General features: G+C 51.9%; 1 protein-coding gene across 2 annotated transcripts in view; it reads left to right on the forward strand.

Moving 5' to 3' along the window:
* The first annotated feature begins 878 nt into the window (after positions 1–878).
* Positions 879–13,072, forward strand: part of NTNG2 (netrin G2) — a 38,982-nt gene continuing 26,788 nt past the window's right edge. The window contains exons 1-2 of one of the 2 annotated variants that reach the window (XM_072352780.1): positions 879–1,931; positions 4,375–5,441. In XM_072352780.1, coding sequence (XP_072208881.1) covers positions 5,229–5,441 — 213 coding nt within the window. In that variant the 5' untranslated portion in view covers positions 879–1,931; positions 4,375–5,228. The remainder of the gene's footprint in view (positions 1,932–4,374; positions 5,442–13,072) is intronic. The other variant, XM_072352779.1, reaches the window with a different exon arrangement.

The raw sequence follows: 13,072 nt of genomic DNA on the forward strand, positions 1-13,072 counted from the left end.
CTTTAAATGCCAAGTAGTTTAAAAGTGTGACGACTCATACTGTGCTGTTATTCTTTCCAATTGAAACCTAATGATGCGTGCATATCACTTAACTCTGATGTCAATAATCAGCACACCACTTGGTCTTTGCCATGGCTATTAAAGGGGATGAAAATGAAATACCAACTTCTTTTTATCCTGTTACTGTACCATAATAACTAATAAAAGAGTAATAAGTGAGACGTGGGGAATTTCCAGGGGAGTCATTACTACAGAGAAGACCAAAAGGCACAAAGTGAAATCCGGGATTATTTGCCAACCCTGAATTCCCAGCTAATGTTTCTCACTGCCATGCAGTGTTTACAGGGAAAAAAGAGTAAAGAAATAACATGTGGAAAGTGTCTGTCATGGCCAGAATGGAGGTGGACTCAGAATCACAGTCCTTTGGGTAAAGACTGTCCCATACTTGATAACTGAGGCTGAGCCACAGTCAGGGTGTGCCCCATCATTCCCTACCTCTTGCTTCTGCTCCAGTATTGGGGAGATGTTTCCCAGGGTGGTCTGTGTGTTTTTCGGGGACTCTTCAACAGGAAAAGCCATCGAAGGACCTCAGAGCAGCGGGCCAAAGTAAATCACACAATGAAACACTGAGTCAATGAGATTGCAGACCACATGCAAGCTGGACAATGCACTTTTTGGCTTAGAAATTATTGAATTATTGGTTGGGAAAAAACAAAAAACAAACAAAAAAAACCCTTCATTTTTTGGTGGTCATGTACATAGGGGACAGCACGGTTCTTTGGTTTTCCTCCCCAGAAACAGATTGCCATTTATCCATCTGTATGTGAAAAACCTGTAGGAATGATTTCCCCCCCTCCCCCCCACTTCCCCCACAGCATCTGCCTGGGTAGAATGGGGTTCACTTGGCAGAATCTGGCATGGGTGGACTGAGATCTCCACCTGCCACTGCTGCTCCTGAGCAGCACCCACAGCAGTCATGCTCTGTGTTGGGAGGAACTGCCCAAACCTCACAGACCTGCACGTTTACCAAAGGAAACTCAGCTCGGTTAAATCCCAGAGTGCACCTCCACCATTACCAAAGCGTTTCCCAACCATCTGATTTCCCCATCCCCGAGTCCCTGCTTTGTTTATCCTATTAATTCCAACCACCCCCTCTTCCCCAGCACACGCAGCCTCGCTTACAGCATCTCCGCCAGCAGAACCTCCCTAGAATATTTGGGACACAGCACGGATATCTCACACGTGTGGGGAAAACCCTCGTGACTACGGCTTATTCCTCGAGAAAACATGATCTCGTGATTGTTATTTCTTAAAAAGAAAAGGAAAAGAGGGAGGGGGGGAAGGGGAGGAAAGGGAGGATAAGGGGGGAAAGGAAAAAGCTAGGGAAAGAAAGGAAGGGGTAGGAAAGAAAAAGGAGGGGAAGAAAGGAAAAAGGGGGGAGAAGAAAGGAAAAAGGGAGGGAGGAAAAAGAAAGAGGAAAAGGTGGGGGGGAAAGAAGGAAAAGGAGCAGCACAGCCGCTTCCATCATCTCTCGGTTCTCCGTTTCCCAGCCGCCGCTCTCCAGCCCCGCACCGCGCGGATCTCGCAGCCACTTCAGCGCCCCCCCCGCTCACAGCCTCCCCTTCCCCGGGTGTTTTTCTCCCTCCTCCCTCCCCTCCCCGCCCGCATTTCCTCCCTGCACCTTTAAGAAGCACATTGCTCGCCGGTGGGATGGTGTGTGCTAAAGCTGCACAGAGGAAGTTACGCAGCCCGGATCAGGCACAGAGATAAAAGCTCCGATTGTGATTGAAAGTGATAGCAAACGGGATTTCAGCCTCGGCATTAACTTGCGAGGGGAGCAGGGCACCGCAACGAGCTCCCGGCCGCCCGCCCTTGGGGCCCGGCCCCGGAGTTGGCCGCTCCTCGGGAGCCCCTCGCCGCAGAGCTCCACGGTAAGAGCGGAAAGTTGGGGGGAACGGGGTGGGGAGCGGGGGCTGCGCCGGACGAGGCTCCGCAGAGCTGCGGGGTGGGTGCGGGAACGGGAGATCCATCGCCGCCCCCCGCTGTCCCCTCATCCCCATCCGCTCCCCGCCCTGCGGGAGCGCCTCGCCCCTACGGAACGCGGGCGGAGGGAGATCAGCTTCGGATCTCCGCTTCGGAGTTTCCAGCTGAGCGATGCAAAGCCGGGGATGCTCTCGGCACGTTTCTCGTTTTCCTCACTTTATTTTTAAGCCTAAACCTCGAATTCTCTTAGAGCGTAATGAACCCCGTGGCATCGTTTGGTCGGGAGGCGCACAATCGCGTGAAGGAGCGCGGCTGCTGTAAGCGAAATACACGGGTTTTCCTTCGGGGAACGCGGCGCTCCTCTGAGCTTTGCCGTATTCCGACAGCTCCGTCACAGCGGTGCTCCCAACCCCGCTGCTGGGGATGCGGGGAAGGGCTCTCACCGCGGGGACGGGAAGGGACGCGCACCCGAGCTCCATCGGCGCTGGGGACGGTGGGGACAGAGGCTGGGTTTTATTTTCGAGGCAACTTCTGAAACTGAGAACTCCTCTGTTGAGTTTACTTTGTGTCCTTAATTCCAGAGCAGCTCAGTTGTTGCTCGGTGCTGTCTCTTGATTTCAATTGGGTGTTAATCCAATAACACTAAAAAAATATAACAAGGAACCGGCTCAGCCGAGATACAATCTAATTTTGTGTTTTTAATACTCTGGCTATCAGTCCCCTGCGATTGCTGCATACGCCTCAAAGAAAACAGAGAGCATTGATTGTATTTGTTCCCATGAACTGCAGTTTCTTAATATTATCGGGCAAAGATTCATTTGCTCTCTGCCAAACCAAGGCAAGCAGGGCAAAGCCTTGGGGTCAGAAAGTCTCTCTCCTCTGTTCAGGGTGTGCTGGTTTATCTCAGAGCCACATTTGTACAAAGGGACGGTGCTGTTGGAGCGCTGTGCTGCGTGCCCGTGTGATTGACCGCCTCTCAATTCCCAGGCTAATTACTTCCCTGGGAATCTACAACATTTAGCGAGCGTAACAAGAAACTAATAGATATTATAGATCTTCTCTTCCTGGGTTCTTCCCTGACAGCCGTTCAAGCGCAAAATATGGTTTTACAGCAATGAAAATAGATCCATAAACCTAACAGTGGTGGAGTCCTCATTAACAGCGCTGTATCCCAGCGCTGAAGTCTCACGCGCTGCAGTTGTTGGGCACTTGGCTGGGACTGCTTGGATGTAATAATAAGGAGCTGACTTATTTTAACTGCAAAGACAGCTCTGATGTCAGTGGGACCTTCTAAACACTCTGTCACACTGCTTTCATATTTTTACTACATTTACTCATGATGTAAAAATAGCAGCCAGTCTATTCTGTCTTCGGGAGTTTATTCAGGTCCAATGCGTCTGTAATAGGCTCTTCTTTGAGAGCCAGCGATGAAGCATGAGAGATGGCTTCTCCCTTCCGAACTCATTCATTTCAATCACAAACCTTTCAACCAAAGACTGGGGGAAAGGGGGGCAGTAGCACAGCACTATGAATCCCCCCAGCGCGGATCGATGCACCCACTAACCTGGAGCCTTTGAGCCTTAAGTGAGAAAGTAAATGCTGAGCGTGGTGCTGAATGAAGGAGGCATCTCCAAATCGGGGGAGAAAAGTTGGAGAAGCCAATGGAGAGGGAATTACCAAGAGCCGAGTCTCTGCTCTGGATTTGTGCCTCCCACCTCTCCTATGACACTTCCTCTCCACTGCTGGCAGAGGGTTTCACTCTCCTTTTTCAGTTCTTTGCCATTTGGTGTTGCAATTACTAAAGGTTTGTACAGCTCCATTGGAAAGACAACAAAACTGCAGAAGTGTCGTTTTCACCTGAAATGACAACCGGGAAGGTCATTGCTCCTTGTGTTGGGTGTACCTTAAACATTATTAGGACTTTAAATTGCTTTTTATTAAATGTTATTGTTCAGATAAATCACAGGTGGGGATGCTGGACGGTGGATGCGTCTCCCCAGCTGTCACATTTATTTGCTTATCTCTTTAAGACGTTCAATTTTCTGTCTGTCCCCGGTCTGTGTCTGCATATTCTCCATCTTCTAATGACCTCCAGCTATTCCTTGATATTATTTGAAGACCCATTAGGGCTACTGTTGTCCAGCTGCCATTAAAATCAGATACCTTAAGCGGGGGAAGCTCTCCTTCCAACCTCCCAAACAGCAGAAGAGCCATAAGCATCTTACTATGGATTTCTTTTTATTAAAGTTGTATATCTCCCTTTTATCAACCCTGCTGTGTGTCTGGGATCACAGACCCAGCTGAGGGCTGTGTTTCCCGTGGGACCCCCTGGCCTCATTGCTCCAGCTGCAGCCCCTCTCCCTCCCAGCTCATTTGTCTTTCAATTTGCAGGTGCAGCCCGCTAATGAACTCCCCCTTTGCTCTGACCATGAGAGAGGGACCAGACCTCAGGTAGCAGCGTGGCTCACAGCTGAAGGCTTGGGAACTTGATGCTCCATTGCCAGAAGGCACAGGCGGGTGGACAGACAGACAAACTGCACACAGTGCCTCCCAGCACTGCAGGAGCAGAGGACGGCGCTGCCCACCACGCAGACCCCACCAATGCCACCACCCAACACAGCAGCTCCGACCCCATCACCCTTTGGGATAAGGGGACAGTAGCCTCACGGCTCCTCTCTGCAAGCTCCCAGATGCTATAGCAATTTGACACATTAATGTCCCAAAGCCCCAGTAATTGTCAAAGAAGACCACAGTTTAAGGCGCTCTACCCAGTGACGTGTTTGCAGCAGACACGAAGGTCGAGGAGCACCTGATCCAGCACCATCCCGCAGCCTCTCCAATTTGCTCCTATCAAATTTCATCAGCAACTCAGAACTTGATCTTTCTATTGATTGACTGGAGTCACCTCTAGATATTTTCATGCTGATTTGGAAGCCCTTTTATACGATAAAAGGGGGGAAAAAGAAATGAGGTTAAGGAAGACTTTCGACCACTGAGCAGCAAACCCGGCCAACCAACTTTCCCAAGTCATTTGCAAATTTGGCTTCTGTGCAGAGAGAAACTTTCCACAGCCGAACACAACGTGGGATCACTCCTGTCCTCACCCTGACCTCCCTAGAGTGGACCATCTGTAAATGAGGAGTTTCCATGCTGAACCTGAGAGCACTCCCTAGCCCAGCAGCTGCCTACCCCTGGACTCCCAGTACGTCCCCAGCCCAGGGTCCCCGCGCTCGGCTGCAGCTGCCATGCTGTACCTGCTGGCTCTCCTCCTGCACTGTCTCCCCTTGGCCATGGGACAGTATGACATTTGCAAGTCCTGGGTGACCACCGACGATGGCCCTTCATGGGAGTTCTACGCGTGTCAGCCCAAGGCCATGAGGATGAAGGATTACGTGACAGTCAGAGTGGATCCAGCAGGAATCACATGTGGGGACCCACCAGAGAGGTTCTGCACTCATGTAAGTATCTCCCTCCTTGCTAGATGGGACTGCATGTGGGTGGCCAGGAAGAGCATCCTGCTGGGTGCTGCTGGAGGGACACCTCCACTATGGGCTGTTGGTGTCACATTGAGCAGGGCTGGGTGGTGGGAAGTAGTGGACTGGTTTTGGTGGTGGGGTCTGAAATTCAGATATACTCAACTGGCAGCGAGTGCATTGCCTGAACTTCTCTGAGCATGGACTGCAGAATGGCTTGGGTTGGAGGGGACCTTAAAAATCATTGACCACCAGCCCCCTGCTGTGGGCTGGTTGCCTCCCACCAGCTCAGGCTGCCCGGGGCCCCATCCAGCCTGGCCTTGGGCACCTCTAGGGATGGGGACAGATGACTGGGATGTCACTGCTGACCCACCCCAATCAGGTGCCAACCCCGGGGCACTGTAACACCCACATGGGGCTGTGTTGTACCAGTGAGGAGCTCAGAGTGGCTCCAGTCCACTGATGTCCCCAAACCCCAGCTCTGTCTTTGCCCTATGTGAAAAGAGCCCGCGGTCAGACACTTGCCCTTGTAGTTAAAATCTTTTAACTTATTTTCCCTTAAATATTAATCATCGCATTTCATTCCGTGCACCACAAAGCTCAGCAGGAGCACCTGATTTATAATTCACAAGGCTTTGCTTTGGTAAAAACAGTTCAGGGGTCAAAGCAGAGAGTGCAGAGATGTGGCCACAGCGTCCCCTCCCACTGCCAGCAGTGACAACTCAGCCCCCACTGCACGGAGGGCATCAATGGGGGCACCAAGCCAGGGGTGATGAGGAAGCATCACACGGCAATTAGCAGTGCAAGAGGGAAAGGAGGCCAAGTTTCCATTGCCAGTGTTGTCCAGGTTTGTACACCCTGTGCCTCAGTTTCTCCCAGGAAAATCTCCCCACAAAAAGCCAAGAAAAAAGCTCTGACACATCGTGGGACATTGAACACTGAGACCAGCTCCACTGCCCTCCTCCAGTAAAAGCCACCACTCAGAGATCAGCTCTTTGCCTCTCCCTGTTCAGTCAATACCCATCTGAATCCCTTCTATTCCGGGTGCCAGCAGCATTTCCTTGCAGTGTATGACAGCACACGTTGCACCGCATACGGCCGTGAGCAAGAGCTGCACCAACACACAACATGGATTCACCTCTCCCTATCCCTGCCTGACCTCAGGGACAGAAAACACAGCAAAATCCCACTAGATTCCCTGAGAAAAAGGAAAACAAAGAGCATTCGGTGTTACTTTGCAGCCCCCCTCCAGTGCCTTTCTCTGTCGCGTTATCAATTCCCTTTGGGCTTTCATTATTGTCCCACAACAGGTGGGCTCCCAAATGAGCCCAGCTGTCCAGCAGAGAATTTCTTAGGGTGACTCTATTGCTTTCTTGGTGCCTTTCAAAACAGCAGGGTGCTGTCTGTGAAGTTAGACCAGCGCCGCTCAGAACTAACCCTAACCCTAAGCACAGCCCCATAGGATGCCTGCGCTGCTCAGACAGCTGAAATCAAAACAACAGACACACAGACACACGGTCAGACAGGAGGGGGGCAATGAACCCATCATTGGAGGGGAGTGGGGCCCAATGGGGCACCAGGACCCCACGGGGCTCCAAACTTCCCAGCTATGCCTATAGGGGATTACACAGCTCCCTGCTAGCATGTTCGTCTTAAGGAGGTGTGGGGGATATGAGTTGTTTGGAGGATCGTTTCCTCTCTTGCTGGTCACACTGGGCTGCTCTGTTCTGGTAGCACAGAGTTTTGCTGCTCATTAATATTGAGAGCTTTGATTTGTCCCCATCTGTTGAGCTGTCCCCTGGCCATGTCAGCAACCTTCTGGCAGCATCACCTGGAAACTGCATCTTGCCTTCACTCCCGGCAGGGCAGGGAGGTGGACAGACAAGGAAACAAAAGCTCAAGGGGGTTCCAAGCCACCACCAAAAGCAAAGAGGGAAAACAGCAGAGGTGTAGGCAGCATCAATCCCATGGCAGTTCTGGGAGATGGAAGCAGTTATTTCCAGGTGTCGGGATGGCATTCTCATTCAGTCGATGCTCTTTGATGCAGGGTGAGCTCTCAGCCCATATTGATGGGTCAGGGGTATTTTTATTTAGCGTCAGCATTGTTTTATCAGCTAATAGGGCTCGTTGACTTTGGCATGGCTACATGAAAGGAAGAGGCTTTATTTATTCATTACACATCGAGTCGAGGCTGATGTTTAGTTTAATTCTTAGCTAAACTTTTCTGAATGACATGGGCTTATAAGGCTTGCGCTGAAAGCTATTTCTCTTACTAGAAAGGGTGCTAAAATTGGAAAAAGCAGACAAACTTCTGGGCAGAGAAGCCCTTTCCTTGGGCTTCTCAGCTCTGCAGCCACCACATGAGTCAGGATGAGGGAAAGGAAAATCCCTTCCAGAAGTGGAAGTTCTCCCCCTGCAGTGAATCAGCCCACCCTTGGTCTAAGCAGGGCCAGACTCAAAGCTGGCTGTGCCCTCCCTCTGTGGTGCTGGGGACAATCACTGTGCCTCAATGCCAACTCTCAGCAGCACAGGAAATCAACTCCCAGGTGTTGAAATGACCCCTCAGTCAAGGATGGGACGCTGCTTCTTTCTGTCACATCTATGCTGTGTTAATGGCCCCATTCCCCTCTCAGCACTCCAAAACATTAACACAACACCTGGAAAATCCTCCCCTAAGCTCGGAGGAGTGCCTGGAGCTGGGAACTGCTGCCATTTGCACAGGTTCCCTAACCTACACCGACACTGCTTTGCAACACAGGAGGAGGACTGGAGCCTTTCAGCTCTGTCCTCACCCTTACCAACTCCCCATTACCAGGGCTCTGCACAGAGCATCTCTGCAACCCAGGTCAGCAGCTCCCTGCCCTTGGGGTCAGACTCTTGGACCACACAGCATTGCTGCCCAACAAATTGCACACCGCTCCTCACCTGCCACAGAGGCCATTCCAGTGCAGCAGCATCTTGGTGTTACAAAAGCAGAGGCTTTCCAGAAGATGAGAGAATACAGGCTCAGCTTCAAATTAGAGAGTGCTGAGCAAACAGGATTTCTTCCCCCCTAGTCTGCAGCAGTTCCCTTAAATGCCCGATTCGGGATTCATCACGCTGCATAGCAGGATGGTGCTTTCCTAACAAGAGTCACTTCAACGTGCTGATGGAAAAGGCTCAGCGATAGAACCCAGGCTGTCAGGTAGATTTAATTGGTACAGTGAGCAGAAAGTTTACTCCTACCTTGAAAGAGATGGGAAAAGAAAGAGCTGCTCTCAAGAAGAGCTTTGCTTAAGCACAGCATGAAACAGCCAAACACTTTGCATACAACAGCAAAAGTGAGCAGGAGCCCAGGCAGCAGGTAGTGTGGGTGCAGGGGTGCCCAGCACCATGCTCTGCTTCCCCCGCATCACAGCACTGCACAGCACCTCTGCTCCTTGCTTCTTCCACCCCCAACGCAAAGCTCTGCCCTCCCCCATTCAAACTACCCGGACCTCTTACAGAATAAAATATTAATGGCAGCGTAGCAAGCCTCTCTGCAAAGGCTGCATGTATTGAGCTCACAAGGCGCTCAGGCTTTTAGAGAGCAGGACACTTTTCTTACTTCCTAAGCGTTTTCTGAGTCCTGAATCAATAATGCTCTCCAGGTCCAGCAAACAGGTCGCTGCCGTGCTCTGTGCACAGAGCCCTTGCTGCAGAGTGGGATGGGGCAGCTGGATTCACAGACAGCCTCTGCAGGGATGTGCCCTGGGAAGAGCAAAGCTTGCAGATCATGGTGAGCTAAAAGCAGTCACCAAGGTTAAACCTGTGCATCCCTGCATGCGTGCCCATGTTTGCAGGCTGAGGGCCCCCAGCTCCATGCCTTGCTGGTGGATCTTATGCTCGAGGTCACCCCTTAATCTGCAAACCCACCAAAGGAGCAACGGTGCAGCCCCATCCCAAAGGGAGCCCGGCCCCACTCTGCAGCACGGGGTTACAACAGCTCAGCAGGGATTACCGGGTCAGAATGAAGGAGTGCTCACAAATGATGCCATGGGAGGAGGCCAGGCTGCAGGCTGTGTGTATGCACCCAGCACAGATTATCTGCTTAGGAGTGGAATTTTCCATGCGGCGCTTAACCCTCACATTGCCCACATTTGGGCTGCACACACAGGTTTGGGTCCGAGGTGACCCCACAATACAGCTGGGGCTGCTCGGGGAACCCCATAGGTTTGGAATTGCCATCACTGCTGCAGTGCCACTGCCATACTGGGGTCCCTCTGCGATGGGCAACCATTGCAGTGGGCTGAGCTCAGCCAGGTGGTTGGAGCCGGTTGTGTTAATGAATTTTTTGTCCATTACTGCCTATGAAGGGATTTTTGTGTGTGTGTGAGCATTGCTGTGAGGATGGGCAAGGGACAGGGGTCAGTCCTGGTATACAACAGGCAGCAGCTGCCTTCCCTTCCAGGCTCTCCCTTCACACTCCTGCAGTCCAGAGTTGGGTGCAGACCCTTCTCACATGGGAGTACTGAGAAGACTATGGGGAACATTTCCAAGAGTATGGGGCAGGAGCTGAGGTTTCCTTGCTCTCTATGTTAAGGCTGAGTTGAGGAGCAACTAATGCTCAACTGCCCAGGATGTGCTGGGTAATGCCAGACCCTCTCCTCATCTTCTGCCTGCCTCAGTTTCCCCACCAGGGAATGGGATGCAGTACAGCCTATCTGTTCCAGCATTACACCATGGCTGAAATAAGCATGAGATGCTTCTGGAATTCAGAAACAGACTGGAGGGGGAAGGGGAGCAGCAGCCAGTGAGCACGGGTTGCATCTTCTCTCTTGCAGAGAGACTGGCCCGAGGGAGCAGCAGAGCCTTGAGCAAGGAGCGTGCTGCTCAGTGTGTCTGCTGCTGGCCAAAGAGGCACACAGCAAAGCATCAGGCTGGGCACATCCTGCACACATTCTGCTGACTCATGGGATCCTGAACCCTGTGTGCATTCTGCTGACTCATGGGATCCCAAATCCCACATGTATTTGCTGACTCATGGGATTCTGAACCCCAGATGCTTCTGCTGATTCATGGGATCCTGAACCCTGTGAGCAGAGTGTGTTCTAACGCCCAGGGGTGACCTTGCTCTGACACCCTGCAATCTGAGGGTGGAAAGGAAGGGAGGGAGAAATCGATGCCCCCAACCACTGTAAGATGGAGCAGGGAGGAAGAGGGAGTGACATTCGGCCAAGCCAGAATTAGCACAGATCTGTGGAGGGACCCCATTTCCACCCTATTAATAATTCATCCCAGCTCTGTCTTTACCTGCTAATAAACAGGAAACTGCTTGTTAGCGAGGACGTTCTTCTCCCCTTTTGCTTTCTCTGCCCTAAGCAGAGCCCATTGCAGGCAGCTAGGGGAAGGGAGGCAGCAAGCCGACATCCCCACACACTGCCCACATATGCACAAGAAGTGGGGCAATCATCACAGGAGGAGCTCAGGAGCTCCCCATGCACCCTACATTCCCTCACCCCCCCCTTGCCACCAGCTTTGCATCTCCCCTCCTCTGTCTGCCCCAGCATTAGGCAGTGCTGTTGCAGACACATGAGCAGGCGCTGCCTGATTCCAGGGGTCAATCCAGGATCTCAGATGGACATTAATGGGCCAGAATAAACTACTCCAAACCTCGTGCCCCTAAACCCATGGAAAGCACAGAGAAGACAGACACCAGAGCACAGGTTCCCCTTGGTGTCACAACCAATGGAAACCACCCCATCATTTAACAACGAGAAAACGATCCTGACATCAGGACACAGCACATTGGAGTCAAGAAGCTCTGCCCTCCAAGGGCCACATACAGACCCCAGGACATGGGGCTCGATGTCACCACTGCCTGCAGCTCAGCAAAGCACGGGGCTGCCTCGCTCCAGAGGTACCTCATAATTTCTGCTCAATTATTTCCGTGCTCCCAGACATCGCTGCTGCTGAGTTATGCCACTTGCCAGCTGTTGGAAATAATCGCTGTAAATTAATTACGGTTGTTTCACCCCTCTGATCCCTCCCAGCCCCCACGAATAGAGTGAAAATTAATTGTCAGTGAGTAGTTTCAGTTCTCTGGGAGTCTCATCCTGGCCACTGGCAGGTTACGGTTTGTGCCCTGAAGCATAAGACTTAATTACCCACTGATGTTATTTTTGATCATAAAATCACCATGTCTTTCCATAAATCCAGACAGAGACATTGACCCCTCGGGTCAAAAGCAGTAAGAGTGGAAATACCCAATAATGGCTTTAGGACAATCCCATATATTCCCTCGTGTAAATGGGATTCTGATTGGGAAGCAGTTGCTTCACGGAATAGATATTGAAAGCAAAAACAGGGAAGTCACTCGATGCACACATCACACAGAAAGCAGGTTTGACCCCACATCAGTGCAGGGGATAAGGACAGTTGTCTCTCAGCTGGGATGGGGCCGCCTGCCTGCAGGGAGCTGCGCGTGGGGCCATTAATCCAGGGATTAATCGGGGAACTCGAGCGTAAAGAGCGAAACAACAACAAATGCGCCGCAGCCGCCCTTCCAGCTTTATCCCACAGCCTCCTGCACAAACAAACCCGACACTGTGCTCCACGGGGAGCCACAGAAATCAAGCTTTGGGTATCTGTGTGCTGAGAGATGAGGACAGAGAGATGTCACCTCTGCCCACCATAAACACACCCCCGGCGGATGCCGTGCAGGAGCTGCCCATCAGTACTGCTGGGCCATCTGCTGCCACCCAGGGCTGCTTTGGGTCGGGGACCTGTCCTCCACCAGTCCTACCAATGCCAGGTGGTCTGCAGGACACCCGCAGCTCGGTGGCATCAGAACATGTGGGGGGGACATTTGCAAGGAATCAGGTGCACGCCAGGATTTTGCCGACGCGGTCGTTCTGCAGGGTCGGTTGGAAATCTGATACCAACCCCAGCACTTTGTTGCCGTGCGAGGCAACGCGGGGACATTGCGAACCTAATCAGCTCATCTTTAAGCTGAAAATCAAAGGCAGGGTCGTAGGCACGCCGCAGGAAGCGGAAAGACCTTGGGATGCACCTGAGAGCTCCTTAAGACGTCTGGAGAGCAGCTGGGAGAGGATTGTCACTGGGTGGGTGGAGGTGACATTCAGCCCAGCGCTGCTGGGTGAACCCATTCACCAGGGGCTGTCCCATCTGCACAGCCCACAGGGAGCTGGAGTCCCTTCCCATGGTCTTTAATGCTGCCAGTGGTGGAAGGAGCCGTCGTGCTGCCCAACCATCCCTTGCTTTTGCACAAAGCATGGAGTCATCCAAGGTCTGAGAGCCAGTTTGAGGGGAAAATTCAGTGTGAGGAGAGCACGGACCTTTCTGCCCACAAAGTGCATTTAATTTTTTTCCCATCAGATAAAAACCTTCTTAGAGAAAAGCTGAGGATTCCTCACTCCAGCTGAAAACACAAAGTTCCAATATATGGAGCTACTCCAAGCTGGTGTGACATTGCTATTATTCTTATTAGGACACTGGTTGTGATTAAAGACAGGGTGACTGGGGTTCTAGCAAAGGCCTTGACCTCAACACCAATCTAATTGAGCAGAGGAGACCCAGAAAAACAGCAGCACTGTGAGGTCCCCTGGCCAAGACACCGGTTGGAAACTCACACCAGG

The sequence above is a fragment of the Excalfactoria chinensis genome, chromosome 18 (assembly GCF_039878825.1).
Source record: "Excalfactoria chinensis isolate bCotChi1 chromosome 18, bCotChi1.hap2, whole genome shotgun sequence".
Taxonomy (NCBI): Eukaryota; Metazoa; Chordata; class Aves; order Galliformes; family Phasianidae; genus Excalfactoria; species Excalfactoria chinensis.